Source organism: Carlito syrichta, unplaced genomic scaffold (assembly GCF_000164805.1).
Source record: "Carlito syrichta isolate Samal-C Ts95f unplaced genomic scaffold, Tarsius_syrichta-2.0.1 Scaffold307764, whole genome shotgun sequence".
NCBI classification, from domain to species: domain Eukaryota; kingdom Metazoa; phylum Chordata; class Mammalia; order Primates; family Tarsiidae; genus Carlito; species Carlito syrichta.
In genome coordinates, this window is record NW_007251860.1 from 336,325 (window position 1) to 358,786 (window position 22,462).

Consider the following 22,462-nt stretch of genomic DNA (forward strand, 5'->3'; position numbering starts at 1 on the left):
CCAGGCGGGTCTCGAAACCGCGGGCTCAGGCAATCCACTCACCTCAGCCTCCCAAAGGCGTGGGATTACAGGCTGAGCCACCGAGCCCGGCTTAATTTGTCATTCTTATTTTGTGAATATTATTTATCTCTTTGAGGGTCCCAAATATACTAATTTTAAGTATTTCTTCAAATTATTTTGCATTTTAACTTTACATGTATAACTTATATCCCAAGTATTTATCTTATTACTGTCATTCAATTATATCAACATGATTTAGAATTTTGTCAAGTAGTTTCATTTTCACTGGGAGATTTATTTTTCTTTCTCACTATTCTTTCCCTATTGTTGAGAAGTTTTGTGGTTGCACCCCCTAACTTCCTGGCTCCTGAATCCAGAATCTTGTTGAGTATTTATGATTAAGGGATCGGCTTAACTTAAGGAAGTATGCAAGAAACTTGCAAAGAAGTATCTGCTTCCTCCTTTGCATCTAGTTAGGCAGTTTCATAGAAGACACAGCTCCAGGCAGCAAAGGGCAGTAACCCTTCTTCTTTCATGGGTCTGACATAGGGCACAGATAGAGCCCATTTTCTACTGGAGCTGAATTCTTGATGGCCTTTGTCTTCCAGACTCAGAATCTTCAGTCCTGCATCTTCAGCTTGATGGTGTTAGTAACATTTCTACAGATGTTTGTCACGTGTAGATGTTTGCCATAATTCAATCAATTATATATTCTATGGATTAAAAAATGTCTCAAAACATGGCTAGGCGCAGTGGCTCAAGCCTGTAATCCCAGCACTTTGGGAAGCCGAGGTGAAAGGACTGTCTGAGCTCACGGGTTCGAGACCAGCCTGGGCCACTTGGTGAGACCTCGTCTCCACAATAAATCAAAAAATTAGCTGGGCATGGTAGTGCGTACATATAGTCCCGATACTTGGGAGGTTGAGATGGAAGGATTGCCTCAGCCCAGCAGGTCGAGGTGGCCGTGGTCATGAGCGTGCCACTGCATTCCAGCCTGGATGACAGAATGAGACTCCAACTCAAAAAAAAAAAAAAAAAAAAAAAAAGAAAAGAAAAATCAGAGAATAAAACTGAATAATTGCTAATGTCTCAGGCACTCTGAAATATAATGATTCTCTGTTGAGGCTCATTTGTCAGTGGTCTCTCTTTTCCTGATTATTTGTTCTCTCTTCTAGTTAGGAGTATAACTACTTCATATCCAATTCAGTCTTTGAAAGGACATAGCCTGGAGTCAATATGCCCAATGAGCAGCCATTTTAACATTGTCTAGATCTGTCATGTTTTTCTAGCAGTTCACTTTAATTTACCCTCTAATCCACTAGTCAAGGACGGAACCAGTTTCTCAGAGGTAACTATTGATAATTGCTTTACAACTCCCTCCCCAACTTGTTTTGTAAATAGGTTAACCTAATCAGCTCTTCATGACCTTCATGACACAGACCCGATCAACATGGCAGCAATCATGTGACTAGCCCATCCATCTGCCTGCTGCCCATCACCTGACATCAGTCAGTACCTATGCTTACCTGCCCTCCATGATGACATGGAGCAGACCACAACCCAGTTACCTTAACGACCTGCCCCCATCAAAGGGAAAGTTTTAAGACTTCAACCTGAAGCAGCCATTCGCCATTAAACTCTGGTGTGCCCACAAGGCTCTTTGAGCTATGGCCACCATGTTTCTTAGTTTTGGCCACCTCCCCTACCTTGGAGAGGTGAATTTCCTCTCTCTCTCTAGTTCTCTCTCTCTCATTTACTTTCTAGATAAATTATGTTTTCTGATCTAACTTCTGTGCAATTCTTTGCATCTTTCTCACGGGCACCAGATTTCAAGCCAGACTCCCCCCATTGGACCTGACCTAACATTTTGGAGGCCCTACTGGGATTTTAACATAACAATCTTCAAAATAAAATTTTGTGACAACACTGCTTCCACACAAAAATAATGAAACTAATCAAGTCACTTTTTAAAGATTTTTTAAATCAAAGTTTATTGAAATAATTTTTTGAGGAAATTTCATCTAGTATCATTCAAAAGTAGATATTGGCACTTGGCTTCATAGTTCTTACGGATTTCAATTCGATTTCAGAAATATTTAAAAACTGTCCAACCATCAGAATTCAGGATAAAATATCAAATCTCTGGATTGAATTAAAGTCATTAATGGCTCATGTGAATTATCTTATGATAAAAAATACAGTATTTACTCAAGTGCTTAGAGTTATTTAAGCATACTTTCAGCCTCATAATTTAAAACCTAGTTTAAAATAACTTAGAAATTGCATATGGTCATTTTGCTACTATAAATGGAAATACTAACAATTCAACATAAGTAGAAACTTGACAACTAACTCATTGGGGGCATATATTTACAAAGGGTGAAGAGTGGCTTTTTTTTTTTTTGAGTTGGAGTCTCACTCTGTCGCCCAGACTGGAGTGCAGTGGCATGCTCCTGGCCACCGCAGCCTCAACCTGCTGGGCTCCGGTGATCCTTCCGCCTCAGCCTTCCAAGTAGCTGGAACTACAGGCGCGCGCTACCATGCCCGGCCGATTTTTTTTATTTATTGTAGAGATGAGGTCTCGCCAAGTTGCCCAGGCGGGTCTCGAACCCGCGGGCTCAGGCAATCACTCACCTCAGCCTCCCAAAGGCGGGGGATTATAGGCTGAGCCACCGAGCCCGGCATAAGAGTGGCTTTTTTGTCTCCAATAGGTTTTCTGCACTGGTTGATTTTTCTATAATCAACTTGATGTGATCTGCTTGGGCAAAATGAAAACAAAAATTAAAAAGTGTAAATATAACCCCCAATACATAGTTAAACTATTGATTTCAATATTTTAAAGACTAAACCTTTGCCAAAAAAAGTTGCTCGTAATCTCTTCCTACTTTCTGTTGGAAGTGATAATCAAAACTAAAATAACTAAAAGTTGGTCAGCAACAGGAAGGAAGTGAAGCAGAGTTATCAGATCTCTCCTTTTTATTGCAGCAGCAACTGTTTTTTTTTGTTGTTTTTTTTGTTTTTTGGGGGTCGGAGTCTCACTGTCACCCAGGCTGGAGTGCAGTGGCACACTCACAGCCACCCCAGCATCCGACATGCTGGGCTCTGGCGATCCTTCCGCCTCAGCATTCCAAGTAGCCAGAACTACAGGCGCGGCTAATTTTTTTATTTTTATTGTAGAGACAAGGTCTCCGTAAGTTACCTGAGCTGGTCTCAAATCCACGGGCTCAGGTAATCCACTCGCCTCGGCCTCCCAAAGTGCTGGGATTACAGGCTGAGCCACCGAGCCTGCCCATGGCAGCAGTTTTTAAAATGGTAATTAATCCAGACTGCTGGCAATTTCACTCCTAAATTACAAAGCATTCTCTGATTTCTTGGTACCACAGGCCAGTTTCTAAATTGTGAGACCTAAAGTCTTTGTAACAAGATTTTACCACCATTTGAATGCATTCTCTTTTCTGCTGTATAGTTTGAAAGGTAGTCATTTCTCCTTTTGTTAATTTCTAAATTCACATGACATTCTCCTCTGAAGAAGCATGAGAATCTCTATAGTTCCAATTTAGGAATTAATCTAGGTCACATGGGTCAAGATGGCAGGCAAGATGTTTGGAAAAGTATGGTGGTGAAGTTTGTAGGAAAAAATTTGGAATTTCCATGTTATGGGAAAGTCAAAAGTCTTCTGTACTCTTACTAATTTGAGCTCTCAATTTCCATCCTCTTTCCTCCGCCTCAAAAATATCTAGTGAAGTAACACATTCCAAGAGTGGATAATGGCATGATTGGGGATATCAAGGAGCTCCACTGAAAAAAAAAAAAAAAAAAAAACAGCAGGAGGTTCACTTTGGTTGGACACAGAGCACAAGTGGTGGGGACTGGCAGATAAAATTAGGAAGAGGGGTTGGTGAAATTAGATACTAAACCGGGTTCGGTGGCTCAGCCTGTAATCCCGTGCTTTGGGAGGCCGAGGTGAGTGAATTGCCTGAGTCTGTGGGTTCGAGACCTGCCTGGGAAACTTGGCGGAACCTCATCTCTACAATAAATCAAAAAAATTAGCCGGCTTGGTAGCGCGCGCCTGTAGTTCCGGCTACTCAGAAGGCTGAGGCAGAAGGATCGCCGGAGCCCAGCAGGTCGAGGCTGTGGTGGCCGGGAGCGGCCACTGCACTCCAGTCTGGGCAACAGAGTGAGACTCCAACTCAAAAAAAAAAAAAAAAAAGAAAAGAAAAGAAAAGAAATTAGATACTACTTCATACCTAGTAGAATGACTATAATAAAAAAGACTGACAATACCAAGTGTTGTCAAGGCTACAGAGCAACCCTCATACACTGCTGATGGAATTATAAAACGGTACTATCACTCTGGAAAAGAGTTCAGAAGTTCTTTAAAAAGCTAAACATAAATGTGTTATATGACCAACTAATTTCACTCCTAGGTTTTTATCCCCAAGAGATAGAAAATAGATTATCAACTGTCTGGGGCTTGGAGTGGGAATGGAAGTTCATTGTAAAAGAGAATAAAGAATCTTCTATGGATGATGCCTGCACAACTCAGTAAGTAACCTAAAAATTATTCAGTTACTTAAAACAGGTGAATGGGTAAATATTATAGTATGTAAATTCTACAGCAGTATAGTTGTTTAAAATAAAAAGAGGGAAGACTGGAGGCTTAAAGGCCAGGTTATTTTCATCCACTTTGGGAGGGAATGGAAAATATTGAAGAGCTGAATAATAGAATATTACTGGACATGCATTTCATTGGTTTGCTCTTTCTTTGTCTTAGTCTATGCAGTTCCCTTTGTCTGGAATACCCTCTGCTCTTTCTCAGCTTAGTATTACCTTCTCAGAGAAACCTCCCCTTGACTCCCACGCCTGCCTAGGTCTGGTCTCTCTGTCACATGGAATCCTAGCACCCCATCTTTCTTTCCCAGTACTTACCACCACTGACACTAAGGAATTATTTGTGTCATTGCATGTGTATTCCTTGTCTTCCCCATTAGGCTGTAAAAGCCATTTGAGCAGCAATGGACTCTGTCTTATTTGCATAGCAATAGTAAGAGCTGAATAAATATTTATTAAATGTATGAATAAACAGGTTGGGCATAGTGACTCACACCTGTAGTCCCAGCACTTTGGGAGGCCAAGGCAGGAGGATCGCTTGAGTTCAGGAGTTCAAAACCAGCCTGGACAACATAGTGAGACCTTATCTCTACAAAATTTTTTTTTTTAAAGCTGGGCATGGTGGCATGCACCAGTAGTTTCAGCTACTCAGAAGGCTGAGGATGAAGGATCGCCTGAGCCCAGGAAGTCGAGGCTGAAGTGAGCTGCGATTGTGCCATTGCACTCCAGTCTGAGAGACAGAGTGAGGCTCCAACTCCAACTCAAAAAAAGAAAGTATGAATAAACAAATTGGTTCATCAAAAACTACAGAAAACTTAACCCTGATAGTATTCATTTATTCTAACTACATCACTTATCTTTTTTTTTTTTTTTTTTTAGATAGAGTCTCACTCTGGCCCAGGCTGGAGTGCCATGAACATGTCCACCACAACCTCGACCTGCTGGGCTCCTGCGATCCTTCCGCCTCAGCCTTCCAAGTAGCTAGAACTACAGGTGCGTGCCACCACGCCTGGCTAACTTCTTGATTTATTGTAGAGATGAGGTCTCACCAAGTTGCCCAGGCTGGTTTCAAACCCCTGGACTCAGGCAATCCTCTTTCCTCGGCCTCCCAAAGTGCTGGGATTATAGGAGTGAGCCACCGCACCCAGTCACTTGTCTCCTCCAGGTCTTCTTTAGGATCCAAAACAAATGCCACTTCTTCCATCAAGCGTTTTGTGAAGTCCCTAACTTAAACTATATTATTTATGAGCACATTACATTTCCTTTACTAGATTGTGATCTCCTTGAGGGGAAGATATGCATTTGACTCATCTTTTTTTTTACATAATAGGCTCTTAACACGTATCTGATAACGGATTTTATGAATAATAAACACATACATGCATCTGACAAATAGTGATTGGGCCCAAGTTTGTGTGGTCTGTTTAATCGTTGGTATAGAGTACTGTTTCTCAAAACTTAATGTGCATACTAATTACCTGGGAATCTTGCTAAAATGCATATTCTAATGCAGTAGATTCGGGTGAGACCCAGGATGTTGCGCTTCTAACAAGCTCCCAGGTGATGGTGATACTATTGCTTGGCTGACTATACTTTGAGAAGGGTTTGAACTAGAGGTTCTAAATCTTGGCTTCACCTTGAATTTTTCCAGGAAGAAGCTTCAAAGAAATACTGGTACTATGATTCCATCCTAAGGTGTTCTCATTTTATGGGTTTGGGTCACAGCTTTGTCATCAGGATTTTTTTTTAAGTCAGGGTCTTGCTCTGTTGACCAGGCTGGCATGCAGTGGTGGGATCATAGCTCATTGCAACCTCGAACTTTTGTGCTCAAGAGATCTTCCCGCCTTAGCCTTCCAAATAGCTAAAACTACAGGCATACAACCAACACCCAGCTAATTTTCTTACTTTTTATAGAAACAGGGTCTCACTATGTTGCCTAAGCTGGTTTCAAACTCCTGGCTTCAAGTGATCCTCCTGCCTCAGCCTCCCAAAATGCTGGTATTACAGGCATAAGCCATTATGCCTGAACTGCCATCAGGAGTTTTTAAAATTTCCCAAGTATTAGCCTTAAAGGAAGCTGGGTGAGGAGTATACAGGAACTCTCTATACTATATAGTGTATAGTACAGTATCTCCATACTACTAAGTTAGGACATGGCACATACTGATTTTAAGTTCAAAGACCTGGGTTAGTGCCTGAGCGCCATACAAGTCCACTAATCTTCAATAGAGAATAAATGGTTGATGCATGCTCAGAAATAGTCTTAGCATTTAAATCCATCTGAGTTATACTTTGGGTTCAAAATATTTGTATGAGTATCTTGCTGAACCGGATTTGAAAAGCCTTTTCCTAACTCAAGGCACTTGATTGTTTATGGATCCCCTTATGACGTTTTCAAGACTGAAGACCAACAAACGTTGTTTTCCAGCCTACACAGCATGATGAGGTTGGCTGCCTTGTGTGATACCATCCTAAATGAAAGACCAAATTGCCTCTTAAATTCCCCCAAAGCCAAAACAACCCATTTCTAAAATAAAATTTAAAATAATAGGGACTGCTTTAACTTACTGGAACTCAACAGAAAAGTCTAAATTATAACCCTTTCAAAAGGCAGTTCTAAAAAATATTTGGAAGAAAATATAAATGAGAATATAAATATAGATGCCAAGTAGAAGGAGCTTGGTTTGGGAGTACACAGCTGATTTCAATCCTGGCTCAGAGCTGACAGGCCTTCAGCAAAGAATGTCTAAGTGGGGACCCTGGCTACCTTGAGCTGCAAAAAGCTTTTCTTGGGCTATTCAAGTTCCATGCTACTAAGTATCCTCCCGTTCTATATATGGAAATGGAGACCAGCTTTTTAAAATTCATCCCTGGACCTCTTGAGAACTTCCAAGCCTTTTAAAAACTGTTGACGCTATTTTCTTTGTCAGATTGTGTTGACAATATGTCTTCAGGAAGCTTGGTGATAAGAGGATGTGGTGAATGGAATTTGTATATTTGGAATATCCAGAAGCTTGGGGTGAGCTAGGGAAGGAACACATTTCACACAGCTTTCCCTAGATTTGCTTAAAGATTTACAAGCATTGCCTGGGGGCACAGTTCTCTTATTATTCACCCCTGGAGTTCAGGGAAACTAGAGTCAGCCTTTCCCCCTTGCAGTGGGTTTGGGAAGGTGATTAGGTTACAATACAAATAGTTTCCGCATTCCCTCCATCTTTTAGCAACTTCTGTTTCATTGGAAGAGCATTTTGCATTTCATCTTGAATCTGATGTTTCAGACCCAGCCGAAACCACCACATTTTTTTCTGATTTGGAATCCAAGTTGTACTGTCACACTGCTCTCCCAGTTGTCTTTCAGGTGTTCTCCCTCCCCAACCTAGGAATCTTCCCAGGTCATGTTAGACTTCTGAGTCTAAGTTGAAGTTTTGTGACTTTGCCTCCCATGGTTTTCAAGTGGAAATAACACCCCCAAGAAGAAGCTTTGCCTCATATCATAAACTATTCTGTCATCTGGAGAAACAGCTTATTGGAGAGGAGAGACCATAGATTTGAATTATTCAAAACTGACTTTGAATGGTATAATACTCTGGAAAATGTGTTGGCAGTTCTTATAAACATACGCTCACCATATGACCCAGCAGTTGTACTCCTGGGAATTGACCCTTGATAAGTGAAGCCTTATGTTCACATAAAGACTTGTACATGAATGTTTATAGTAGCTCTATTCATAATAATCAACTCCCCCCAAAAAACTGGAAATAACCCATGTGTCATTCAATGAGTGAATGGTTAAGCAATCCATGAAATATTACTCAGCAATTAAAAGGAATGAACTACTGGTACGTGAAGAGATCAAAAGGCCTTGGATGAATCTCCAAGGCATAATGAGTGAAAGAAGTTCAAAATGTTACATTCTGTATGAGTCCACTTATATGACATTCCCCCAAATGCAAAATGATACTGATGGAAAACAGATCAGTGGCTGCAAGAGGTTTTGGGGAGGAAGGTCTGACTATAAAAGGATAACATAAGTGAATTTGGGGGAGCGTGATGAAAGAATTCAGTATCCTAATTATGGTTGTGGTTATATAAATCTATACATGTGTTAAAACTCAAAAAACTGTACACAAAAAGGGGAAAAGTCAATTTTACTGTATAATAAGTTAAAAAAAATAAAATAAGCTGGTTTTGAATCAAGGCACTGCTCCTTTTTAGCTATTTAATTGAGAATATATGATTTCACTCCTTGAGACTTGGTTTCCTTGTGTATAAGACAGCAGAGTTAATAATACTCACCTTATAGAGCTTAGGTGGAGATTACATGAGGCCATATGTGGGAAAGGGGCAGGTGGGCACGCATGAAATATTCGTTTCCTTTCTTTGATTTTTCAGGGTGTGTCCTATGTGTTGGGGTTTAGGAGTCTGTGTTTTATGGTCCTTGATTTTCCTTGGAAACCAGAGAGGTACACTTGAAAAGAGCAAGAGGCAGAAACTTCAATCATAGCAAATCAAAATTAAAACACAAAACAACGTTTCCAAGGTAAGTCAAGGATGAATTTTTTCTCCCCCCTCTTCACCTTTTAAAACATTTCTAGAAGGTACTTTCAAATAAAAGCCTAATTTTTTAGTATCTGCTCAAGTTTTATATATGTCTTTATAGGTGCACGAAGAAAAAAGAAATCCACTTCTTAAATGCTTATTAGGGTCTGGCCTTACCCAGAACAGATGGTGCCTGATGGTATGGGGTGTACCAAATGAGGGCAGGAAGGAGAATGCATGCTTGTTAAGAACCATTGCTGTGGCTATGACTGTTGTGGCTGCTAGCTTGAAACCTGCAGAGGTCTTGGTCCTGCTTCTCTGAAATTCAGAAAGCTGACCATTGGGGGTGGAGTGGGCTTTGTCCTTCATTTCAGGGGCCTCATGCCACTGGTGGCTCTGGTGGCTTATTTATGCAGTTCTGTATTTAGGTGCATATATAAGAAATCCAGGGTGATTCACTGAACTGAGACCAAGGAAAGGAACCACAAATGCAGGAAAAGTGTGTGTGTGCATTTGTGTGAGTGTGTGTGCATGGCTGTCTGGGTTTTTTAAGGAGATACTAGTGGGCTAAGATGCCTGGGACCTCCATGTCCTTCAATTTGAAACTACTCAGCCAGATCATCTGGCATTGGAGGAAATGGCCATGCCTACTATTATACATGTTGAAATCTGCACTCTATTCAAATGTCTGTTCCCACTTGATGACACTGTGCTTAGGAAATGTGGGGCAGATGGGTGTGGGATGAGCTTGAATGGCAAGACAGCCCAGACTCTGTAAAAGCATGCTCTGAATAACCCCAGGAGTATAGATTCCTGAGGTCTGTTATAGTCTCTCTAGCATAGAACTCAAAGCTCAAGTGCCCAATGTCTAAGGAAACCACCCAAAGCATTTTGGTGATTAAGTTGCCGCTCAAACAACTTCATTCCCTCTCCCTACCCTCCAAGGGAGGACTATATTTCCCAGCCTTATTGCTGTTGGGTCATATGACCTGCTTTGACCCATGGGATATTACAAGGTATAACAGAAGCAGAGGCTTGAAACTTCCTTATGATTGCATGGTTCTCCATTTCCGCCATCACCACAACACATGCGCCTGCTAGCCCACTGATCAAAGGAAGATGAGAGACATGTGGCAGACCTGCACTTAACCTACGGGTTGTGCCTTGATCCTGACTCCCAGCTGATCCACAGAGATATAAGTGAGAATAAATTGTGATGTTTTAAGCTACTGAAATGTGGACTGGTTTGTTAGATAGTATCATCGTGACAAAGTTAACTACTACAGCCCTCTTTCAGCCACAGTGTAGCATAATCCATTGAATGGGGAAAAGAATCTTCATGCAAAACTTTATCATCCCTTCTGCAGAGCAGCCCTGCTGTGCCAGTGCAGTCAGTCCAGCATGCTTCCTTTCACATTTCTTCCCAAAGATCTAGTATCCACCGATCTCTTTCCTCTCTTCCTCACCAACACCCTCTGAGCTAAGTTGCTCAACAGTCTCCATTCTTGGTGTGACAATGTAGTCATAAATCAAGAACACCATCACAAAGCAATTTTTATTTTTTCATCTCACTCTGTTCTTTTTGTTCAGTCTCTTATTTGGAACAAATTCAGAGTATTCATTCAATCAAAATTATTCTTTCTAGTACTCTCCATAATGGAACAGTAAGCAACAGCAGAAATTTGCCATAGGGATATTCAACACGTTACTTTCTCTTTCCAGAAACAATGTTAGTCAAATGTAGATTTCAAAAAAAAAAAAATAAACTTATCTCCAACATGTGTTATAATTATTTAGTAATATTCAATGAATAACAAAAAGAGAATCAGTTTAAAAGTTTACATCATTACTTAAAGTTTCAGGCATTAAAATTATCCTTCCCACGGGTCAAATTGAACTCTCTGGCTGTTGGTAACACATGCAAATACCTAAGACATCTTTATTTTATAAAAGCATCATTTCCACTTATGTGCCTGGCACATGGTAGACATTCCACAGATGTTTACTGAACTAAATGTACATATTTTCTTTTCCAGGAAGAAGGAGCTTCCAGAGCAACAAAAATAAACCTGTCTTCCTTCAACACACTTTACCTCAGTGACCAGCCATGGCTGATTTCCCAATTTCACTAAAGTTCTTCTGAATATGGAAACTTGATTTGATTTTCTAAGCAAAGTATAGGTTCTTCCATGCAGTGAAGGAGGCATTATGAAAATCAGTAATTTTAATTTTCTTTTTATTCTATCTCCTCCTGTCCCTCCCAAGTTGTCTCAATACAATTCATTCTCCAGCATTGCTGTAAGATTAGAAATGTTTTCGACATTCTGCAGTCAAAGGTATGTTTGGAAGCATTTAGAAGTGACCAAAAGTGTGTGTGATTATCATTAATACTGTTCACCAGATATTTCCAGCTTTCTACCTTCTGAGCACATGGCAGAATTGCACTTCCTGTTCCCTTGTGACTAGATGGGGTAGTGGGTTAAAGGGCTGTGACCAGAACCGATATGTGCCACTTATGGGCCTAAGTGTTTAAGTGCCAGGGTGAGACTTTCCAGGGCACTCCCTTCCCCTTTCTAGTGATTCACAACATTTAAGGTGTGAGTGTTCAGCCCACTTTATCCCTATGTGTGGTCAACCCTGGATGAACCAGGATGTTCACATAGTATGAGCAATAAATAAACTTGTTTTTCATGAGCCACCAAGATTTCGGGGTTATTTGTTATCACAGCATATCCTGGCCTAGCCTGACTGATAAAGTATATGGCCAGAGTACTTTATTTACCATATTTACCATATTTCATCTTATGCTAGGTGGTTTGCAAAGATACCATATCTTTACACTTCTAAGGATCTCAGGAATGAAGGAAAACACCAAGGTATCCACGGCTTGTCCAGACTTGCTGTGTGGCTGGATGCTGCTATGCCCATCTCTCTTTCTGTGACCACCAGGTTGGAATAATGGGCTAAGGGGACTTCCTTCTATAACTGTGACTCCCACAAGTCAACACCTTATAGGATGGCTTGTGCCTAGAAGGACACTGGAGAATTCTTTGATATATCAACCCAAATCTTATACTATGCCCACAGGAAAACAGCACAGGGGAAATATATTGCCTTTAAAAATGCTTCAGAATTTTTAAAAATCATGAAATCAGACAAGCCATGATGAGATTAGATGTTGCAGACTATTTAATGCATTAGCTTACATCCTGGATATCTCAAAAAATTTTTTTTGAGTCAAGAGTCTCACTGTTGCCCAGGCTGGATTGCAGTGACATGCTCACAGCCACCACAATCTCAACCTGCTGGGTTCAGGTGATCCTTCTGCCTCAGTCTTCCAAGCAGCTGGAACCACAGGTGTGGGCCACTACGCCCAGCTAATTTTTGTGATTTGTTGTAGAGATGAGGTCTCGCCAAGTTGCCCAGGCTGGTCTCAAAACCCTGGACTCAGGTAATCCTCTCGCCTCCACCTCCCAAAGTGCTGGAATTACAGGCATGAGCCACCATGTCCAGCTGATATCTCAAAATCTTACAGATCTAGTCCTTCAGTCAGTCATCAAATACTGTTTTTAGTATCTGTTCTATTACAGGCATTGTATTAGGTGATTGGGATACTGTAGTGAACAAGACAATTAAGAGTTCTTCTCCAAAAGCTTTTATTCTAGTGGCTTGTGACAAAGCAGTTAAACTTATACACAAGCAAATAAAAATGTCAGGTATGGACGTGTACCATGATTAAACTAAAATAGTGCCATGATATATAACATGGTTGGCAAACTATGATTCGTGAGCCAAATCCACCCTGCAGCCTGTTTTTGTATTGACAGGAGCTAAAAATAATTTTTTTTAACATTTTTAAATGGTCGAAAAATTTTTTTTTAAATATTTCATTCTGCGAGAAAATTACATAAAATTCAAATTGTAGTGTCCATAAAGTCCATACCCTACATGATTGCCCTAGTTACTTCTCCAACCTCGACAACTTTACTTCTGGCTTCCACTCACCACTGCCCAGTTGCACTGGCCCCTGGCTAATACCCAGATGCCCAAGCCACTTCCCACCACCACCATGGCCACTGCACTGATGATTGCCTCTGTCACCCTCATTTCCTTTAGGACTATGCGTAGATGTACCTGAATCAGAAAGTTCTCCCTCCACCTGTTGCTGTGTCTCCTCCCCCTAGTTGTTTTTTTTTTTTCATGGCACTTATCACCCCTGACATGTTACAGGTTTGCGTATTGTCCACCTCCACCCAGCACACTTGGAATACAAGTTCCAAGGGAGTTGAAACATTGTCTTATTTCCTGCTGCATCCTCAGCCCCTCCATCAGTGCCTAGACATAACAGGTTCTCAATGAATACCTGTTGAAAAAAATAATTGAATAGTCAAATATTGGAAAGTTCTAATGAGAGATAAGGGAGATTCTATATGAACTAGAATATCACAACCAGCCAAGGCTTTCACGATGCAGGGAGGCCTCAGGATGTCTCTGCTGTGTAATACCCTAGTGTCTTGGTAGGAACCATAAGAACTAGTGTCAAGGAAGAAAGAAAAGTGGACATACCACCATGAAAACAACTAAAAAAAGAAATATTTCACCTCATTTCAGTCACATTCCCTGTTATACACAGTTCCCACTCACTGCTAATCCTAAGTGGTAGAAAAAGTTGAGCCTACAAATGTGCTCAGAAACAATGTTATTGTCACTTACATCCCTATTTCTCTAACACTTCTATCCAATTGTGGTAATAATAAATATGACTGGGATTTCCAGATTTTATTACCTCGAGTTCTAATGGAATCATCTGTGTGTGTGAGTATTACAACCTCATTCCAGAAATTGTCTTTGTAAGGGGTTTATAGTAAAAGTTTATCCACAGGTCTAAATCAGGATTTTTATTTTATTTTATTTTATTAGTCAGAATCTCACTCTGTTGCCCAGGCTGGAGTACAGTGGCATGCTCATGGCCATCACAGCCTCGACCTGCTGGGCTCAGGCAATCCTTCTGCCTCAGCCTTCCAAGTAGCTGGAACTACAGGCATGTACCACCATGCCTAGCTAATTTTTTGATTTATTGTAGAGACGAGATCTTGCCAAGTTGTCCAGGCTGGTCTTGAACCCCTGGACTCAGGCAATCCTCTCACCTCAGCCTCCCAAAGTGCTGGGATTACGAACTTGAGCCACCACAACTGACTCCTAAATCGGGATTTTTTAAATTAAAAAAATAAGTCATACAAGGAAGTATCATATTGAACATGTAAGATACAGGGGTTTCTACTGTATTTTGGATACCAACAATGTGCTATAGTGATATAGGCACTCAGCCAGTTATAAATGACTAACTTGGTTAAAACAGATCTGTGCATAGAACCATATCATCCAACACATTTACCTACAGGGTCATAAATGAAGAAGAAATTAGTGGAAAATATTTCAGTTGTCTTTTATGCCAAGGACTGCACCTGGCAAAAAAAATGGACAAGAGTGCCTTGAACCATTTAACTAGCAACAAAGTCAGTGGACTTTCCTGAATATGACTTTGGAAGTAGATATAGAACAGAAAGTACAAGTGGGTCTGCGTCCTGGAATTAAATATGGAAGGTGCACCTCAGTCCTCTCAGAGAGAGAGAGAGGCGGGGGGAGGGAAGGAGGGAGGGAGGGAGGGCGAGAGAGAGAGAGAGAGAGAGAGAGAGAGAGAGAGAGAGAGAGAGAGAGAAGAAGAAGAGGAAGAGGAAGAAGAAGAAGAAGAAGAGGAAGAAGAAGAAGAAGGAGGAGGAGGAGGAGGAGGAGAAGAAAAGAATAAAGAAAAATCTGTTGATAGTATTGGTAAGTGCGTAATGCTGCATCTTCCGCATAAGGACTTGTTTTCTGTCACATGCAAATGTACCTGCTTTCCTCCAGTGTCCCATTAAAACAAATGTACATGTTAATAGTAAATTCAAAACCTTTTGAACTTCACAATGCCCGGAGTACCTGAAGAATTCTTGGTGCTTGTGCTCTTTAAAAGAGCTGAACAAGTTAAAGAATATTCATTATTTCCAACAATTCAGAGTCTCTTCTCTTGGAAACATTTTAAAACTCAACGAGCCCAGAGTCCAGCAGATCTAAAGGACTCCCAAGTTTTGTGAACTTACATAAAAGCTAGACGGCTGAAAAGTTTTACTTTCCTTCATACAAGTCAGATTTTTTTCTCCTGTTCCCTACGCTCAAAATCAGATTCCCTTTTACCTACAATCTCACCTTGAGATCTAATATCAAAGCTGGTGGCAGTGAAATGGAGCCCCAAAATTGTGATTTGTTCCATGTACCTTTGGAATCTGAAAAGTTAGAAAGGTGTCAGATGCTAGACAAGGTGACTCTCTATCTCTACCTCTGTGTTGTTCAATTTTTTTTAACTTTATTTTATTATAAAGATGTGGAGTACAAGTCAGGATTAGGTACATAAGTAATGTGTGTGCAGGTGAAGTTTGGGCCTCCAACTGGTCCTCATATCCACTGGTTTAGGATCAGGTACCTTTTGTGTTACTACATGTCCCACCCTTTCTCCCTCCCTTGGCATTGTCCCCAGACTGTCGATCTCTCCCCTGTGTTCAACCTTTAAAAAAAAAATCAACACCCACCTACACAACCGGGAGCCTTTATGCTTATGTATCTTATGCTATCTGTGCTTATGTATCAAAAGAGTAAAACTTTTTCACCCCCTGTGAACCAATTTTCCCCTATTGGGGGCGATATCACCCCTGTTGAAAAGGCACATCCTAAAACAGCAGTTACAAAAAGTCAAGTCCACATCTGATTGTCTGTTCATGGTCAGAAATTTCTAAGTCAATAATGATTTAGTACCACTTTAGGCAAAACAATGATATCCAAATCATTTTCAAAATAAAAACTTTAAAAATATACATAATCTATGAAATACCTAACAAATACATTAAAATGGGCAAAATATTGTGCTAGCTGTCAGTGACATCCCAGTTAATTCTTTTGAATTGCTCTCAATTTGTTGCACTTTACTTGATGTGTGGCTTATAGAACCAAATATTTGATTATTGGATATGATTATTGTTGCATTTTACACGTTTCAAGAAACAAAAAAAACAGACAACTTCCAAGAAAACATTTTTCTTGATGATGACAATTGGAAATTTGCAAAAACAGATAGAAAATATCCATAAAAAGCATCGCAATTTTCAATTTGCAGAAGAAATAAACTAATTTCTGCTGCTCACAAAAGACCTTAAAATAAATGGTCCACAAAGTTATCTGTGTCATAAAACAAATCAGTGCTTCATTTAAAACAAACAAACAAAAAATACCATTGTGCCATCAGCATATTCAACCGAAGAGAAACTTCTCCATCTGAAAAGATTCCAGAATGCTCATGTTCTGACACCCCCCCCCCAAAAAATTCCCCAAACAAAAGCGAAAACAAAAATCCTCCAGCATCTTCAAATACTCATGACCAGAAACTTAGTAAGACTAAGAAACAGAACAGTCACTAACAAATGCAGGATACATCTTGTCCACTACTAGGAGTATTCTGTATTTTTATATCATTTCAAAAACAGTGAGGGCAAAGAAAGAAAATCCTCCGTATAAGCCAATAAAAAGACTCTTCATCACATTAAAAACTGAGCTCACCTACCTTCACTGGTCCATGTTCATGACTGGAGCACTGCACGTACAACATCATGAAAATATTCATCACTGCCCACTCTCTGTACATTTTGAATAGTTTAATATCCACTGATTACTAAGCAGTTGACATCAGGCATCTAAAGAAAATGGTTTCAAAAGGCATTCTCCAGAAGGAAAGTTCAAAACCCCAAAACTTTACATGGAAAAACAAGCAATCAGTTGTGATCAAAATCCAATGAAATGTCTTCAATTAGGCAAGGTACTTTTTTTGTACAATCTTAGGAGGGGAGAGAGAGAGATGAAAAAAAATGAAAATGTTTTCATGCTCCAAAAATAATCAGGAGGTGGACATGTCTTCACCTGAAATTAAAAAACACTCTAAATTCATTTCATGTCCAGCAAGTTCAAAGAAAATCTCTCTACCTTACACCCCAGGTTCTAGTTGCTTTGTAAGTAGGTGGTGTGGCCACCAATGTTTGTAGCTACAGAAAGCTGGAACCCAACTCTGGATTAAAACTTTTTTCACATCCTTCATGGAAGCTTGCAGAAGCATGTGTCTTAAATCTGACACAGATTTTGGCAGAAAATGCAGAGAAGTCTTGGCTGTAATCCTGTTGCGTCCCTACCAATAGCAGGGCAGTTTAAAAAACTGACTCAAATCCTCAAGACTGCTGTTATTTTAAAGCAGATAACCTGTAACATGAAACCCGGCACATGGTGCTGACCCTCATATCTCAATAGGATTGCTTAGGAAGAGACCTCAGATGCTCACACATCTGCTGCCAGTGACACACAGAAACAATCCAATATGCTTCAAAAAACTCGCACATGCACAAAAACATCATCCACACACAAGTGCAAACAAGGCAAACATACATAAAATGATTGTTTAAAACAGAAGCTTAGTCACTTAGGTCCAAATAAAGAACACTGATTTTAAAAGAAGCAATGATTAGGTTTATTTGCATGTGCCAGGAAATAGCCTATGTGCATTGCTACAAAAACCATATTACCACTATAGTGTGGAATTCTTTAGAAGCACTGGCGAAGTTTGCTTAAGAAACGGAGTGCCCTGAATGGGAGTGCCCTGAATGGCCGGATGCCACAAACGGCAACATTCCAGGACGCATCAAGACCTGCTCTTGTGCTCTTCACTGGTTTCCAATCTTTGATTTCCAGGTTCTGGCTTTTTCAAACCCATTTTTTGCATTTCTGAAATCAAGAATGGCCTGAGAAATCTCTTCATTGGTGTTCATCACAAATGGACCTAGGGCAGAAAGAGACATTCAGAAAGTTCTGGGTGATAATATCTTTCTCTACCACTAGAAATGAGATATCTTTCTGTAGTTCTTAATTTGAAACAAAATCCAGACACATCTAAACAGTAAAAGTCTATTTTCACAGCATTCGGTCCCCAAGGACTGTAATACAAGTTTCTTGACTCGGATTGTGTCTGACTATAGACTATAAAGAACAAACTTTAGATAAATAAATGCAATTGCATTTCACCCACCCATTACAGTTGTCTTATCAGCAATGACAATCTCTTTATTCAAAAAAGTCTTAGATTTGCTTCTATTACAATCATTTTTGTACTTATTTTTATTGCATTAGCTGATGTCAAGAATTAAGTCAAACTGATACAAAGAACTGGCAATTATTGTCATATTTGGTGTCTAAGCAATATATGAGGCTATGTACTTACATGAGAGTTCTAAGTCATTTCTGAAAATTAACAGCACTTACTTGACAATAAACAGGAGATTACAAAAATTTCAAGTCAAGAAAGCATCATTTTGGGGGTTCTCTAAGGGTTGGTAAACTTTTCTGTAGGAAGTGTATATTTTAAATTCTGTGGGTCAAACAGCACACTCTACTCATTGCACCACAAAAGCAGCCACAGACAATATGAAAATGAACGGGCATGGCTGTGTTCCAATAAAGCTTCATTTACAAAAACATGCCATAGGTAGATCTGGCCCATGGACCACAATTTGCTGACCCCTTTATCTAATTTCTGGGTCTGAACTCAAGTTTTGCTAAAGGTATACAAGAAGTCCTTCCCTAATCTACCAAGAGGCAATGTGTCTGTTTCTTCCCTTTTCTTCACACATTGTAGAGTCAAAGGGGCACTGGACAGTCTCACTCCTATGATTTGTTGGATAAACAAGGTCAGCACTTAAATGGCATTGGTGGTGTCTTGAGAGCAGTGGACTTGTCCATTCAGTACATTTCTTCCTCCAACCTGCAGGAATTTCTGATGTACCTTTTTATGAAATTCCTTCCTCCTCTTAGGGATTTTTTTTTCTGGGAACTCTGATTAATATATAACTGTATTGCTTAGAGGAAATAACACATTTGAACTTCTTAACCATTGTTAGCATATCAACACAGATTTGGTGATCACTATAATTTAAAACTTGAGAAGGAAGACACAGGATAATATGCCTTGATGATGTTAAGGTCTTTGGGGAGGTTGTGAGAAATAGAATGCCAGTAGAAAAAGAGAAAATCTCGCAGAAGGCATCTAAATTCATTCGTTCATTCAATTACCTATCAATTAAGTATTTATTGAGTGCCTTTTAAATGACCGACATTGTGCTAGGAGCTAGAGACATAAAGATGAAAGACAAGTGAACGATAGACTCCCTCCTCTCAAGGACCTCACATCTACCACACAGACAGATATGAAAACAAATAATTACAAAACAGTGTGCTACATGGAAGGATAAAAGTACCTATATAAAATCTATGGAATCTGCACAGAAAGGGGAGGAAGAGGAATCCAGGAAAAGATGGATTCGCAGAGGAGGTGATGTTCGAACAGTCATACATGGAGGAAAGGCATTTTCAGGATTAACATGCCGGAGGAATTGAGGATAAGGTACAGTGGCTGGAAGGAGGGATCAAAGGGAAAAAAGAAATGGGGTCCTGACCATTCTGGTCAGAACCTTCTGGCCTTTGGATGCTATCTACAGGAAGAAGTTTAGACCTAATTCTGCAGGTGATCAGGAATTACAGAATTACGGAAGGGATGTAATTAGATAGGGAGTAACACCATCTGATTTGTAGTTTTTGAAGAAGACTTTGGCACTGGGGTAGAGGTGTCTGGCCTGGGAGGCTGAGTCTATGGTGCAATTGTTAAGAGTAATTGAGATAAAATGGCTTCCCAGCAAGATATTTTTTAGTACACTGTTGGAACTATGGATCTGGGGCTCATGACAGACATTTCATCTGGAGATGGAGGTTTGGACTATATCAGATAGGAAAGAATGAGAGAGCCATCCTATGCAGAATAAATAATAAATCCAAGAAGGCACCCTGGAGAAGTCACTTTTTAAAAGTATACACAGGGGAAAGGGAAGTAAAACTTGGAAAATGAGAGCAGGTACTGGGTCAAGTATCAAATTCCTGCACATCATAATTTCGCTTCACAGTTTGGACTAGTGGAGCGCTGCTCTCATGCCCCAACTATTTTTCTGTATATTCATGCACTTCTGGGCTTTCATTTTGACATTTTTTCTGGGGTAGCCTGCCAAGTTTCTTGATTTATAATGTATGCATGAATCACCTGGAAATCTTATTAAAATGCAGATTCTGATTCAGGAGGTCTGGAGAGAGGTCTGAGATTCTGCATTTTTACCTCCCAAGTGATGCTGATACTGCTGGTCCATGGACTACACTTTGAGAAACAAAGTTCTGTTATACAGGGAAGTATTAGAAGCTTGGAACCCTCCAAAGCCAAATTGATGAAGCTCATGTCCTCAAATTCTCAAGAAGAAGAAAACTGAATCCAGAACGCATACATTTTTTTTTTTTTAAGTTGGAGTCCCACTCTGTCACCCAGACTGGAGTGCAGTGGCTGCTCCCAGCCACCGCAGCCTCGCCCTGCTGGGCTCCGGCGATCCTTCTGCCTCAGCCTTCCAAGTAGCCAGAACTACAGGCGCGCTACGATGCCCAGTTGATTTTTGATTTATTGTAGAGATGAGGTCTCACCAAGTTGCCCAGGAGGGCTTCGAACCCGAGGGCTCAGGCAATCCACTCACCTCAGCCTCCCAAAGTGCTGGGATTACAGGCTGAGCCACTGAGCCCAGCCAGAAGGCATACATTTTTAATTGATCTATTACAAGAGTTATGAACAAGAGAATTACTTGATAGTTTTTGATAATCATAAATCTTCTCTCAAACTGCATCTTTTATCTCTTCTCTAATTAAATCTTTGAACTCCCTCTCCTGTATAAAATGGTGTAAATCTAATCTCTCATTATGTAGAAGCTTGATATAGTAGAAAGAGCTCAAGACACAGGGTTAGGAGACTAGGGTTTGAATCCCAACTGCCCTACTAACAATTGCTTTCCATCAGAGAAGCTACAGGGCAAAGTGAGGGGTGACCAGCATGGTGAGAGGCAGTAGGGTGGGGTTGTTGGAAACCAGACAGCCTGAGTGTGGATCCAGCTATGTGGCCTTAGGCAAGTCAATGAACCTCTGTATTTCTGCTTTCTCGTCTGTAAAATGGGCATGAGAGTATCAATCTTGAAGGGTTATTTTGCAGATTAAATGAATTATATTAGGAAAGCACTTTGACCAGTATCTAGTAAATAACAAATTCCATATAAGTATCTGTTAAGTAAATAAGTAAAATATCTGGATTTCATTTTCCTCATTTACAAAAGGGGCATGACTAATACATCATAGTTAAGGTCATTTTCTATTTTCCAACATCCTATGACTGTGGACACATAATTAAGGACATGCAATGATTAAAGAAGCCAGGGTCTTAGCTAATTTATGAGACAAGTACTGGTTTCCAAACAGTTGAGAGGTGGTTGTGGTTGTCTTTAAACAAACACAAGTAAAAGAAAAGCTTACATGTGTGAGTTTTTTAAAGTTAAAAGACAAAAACAAAAACGAAATGCTTTGCTTCTCAGTAACTGAGATTTCAGCGGCCATATCTATTTGGTGTGATCAATCTGAATTTGTATGTGCAGATATGTATCTAGCATCCCTGTGTTTCAAGCCACTGGGAGAGGATTCACATGACAAGAGTGTAGGGTGGCTTTGGTCAGTCCCACCTCTTTGGTCTGTCACCTAATTCAGTTGGATTCTTGTTTTTCATTCTTGATGCAGAGGAGACTGCCTAACTCACACATCATTTTCCCACCTAAATTCTAGTTGCTAGGAATAAAGATTATGACCCTACTCAGTTTGTCTGCAGGATTCTTCCAGAACAAACTACCCGTACTTCATTGCTTTTCAGTCAAGATCAAAGGAAGCAAGAACAATGAACGTTTGGAGTGGAAATAGGAAACATGCAAAACAGAGGTCAAATGCTACATGATAGGTGGGGTATAATTTAACATCCCCCCCTTAAGTTATTAAGAGAGCAAAAAATGTAAAAGCAATCAGTGTTCTTTAAATTTATGATCAGCTCAGGCTTATCTGAAATCATTGTACCTAGGAATTCACGCAAGGCAAGGTAATACAATGGGATTTCAATGCATGTTAAATGTAATAATTAGTGAAGTCAACATATGTTTTGTAGGCATTTATCTAAACAATAACTGGCATCCTAAGTGCTTTTGGATGTTCCTTATTTAATCAAACAACAATAAAATGGAGAAGTCAAGATTCAAAGAGTTGAGGTGATTGTTATGAGAACGTAAGTCAGGAT

At 40.0% G+C, this 22,462-nt stretch overlaps 2 protein-coding genes across 2 annotated transcripts in view; both read right to left on the bottom strand.

Moving 5' to 3' along the window:
- VEGFD (vascular endothelial growth factor D) overlaps positions 1-17,501 on the bottom strand; it is a 37,678-nt gene extending 20,177 nt beyond the window's left edge. The window contains exon 1 of the mRNA XM_008064616.2: positions 16,799-17,501. Within this exon, the coding sequence (XP_008062807.1) occupies positions 16,799-16,879 (81 nt within the window). The 5' untranslated portion in view covers positions 16,880-17,501. The remainder of the gene's footprint in view (positions 1-16,798) is intronic.
- Positions 17,502-17,730: 229 nt separating this feature from the next.
- The window catches only part of PIR (pirin), a 114,101-nt gene continuing 109,369 nt past the window's right edge, over positions 17,731-22,462 (bottom strand). Inside the window, exon 9 of the mRNA XM_008064617.1 lies at positions 17,731-18,058. Within this exon, the coding sequence (XP_008062808.1) occupies positions 17,943-18,058 (116 nt within the window). The 3' untranslated portion in view covers positions 17,731-17,942. The remainder of the gene's footprint in view (positions 18,059-22,462) is intronic.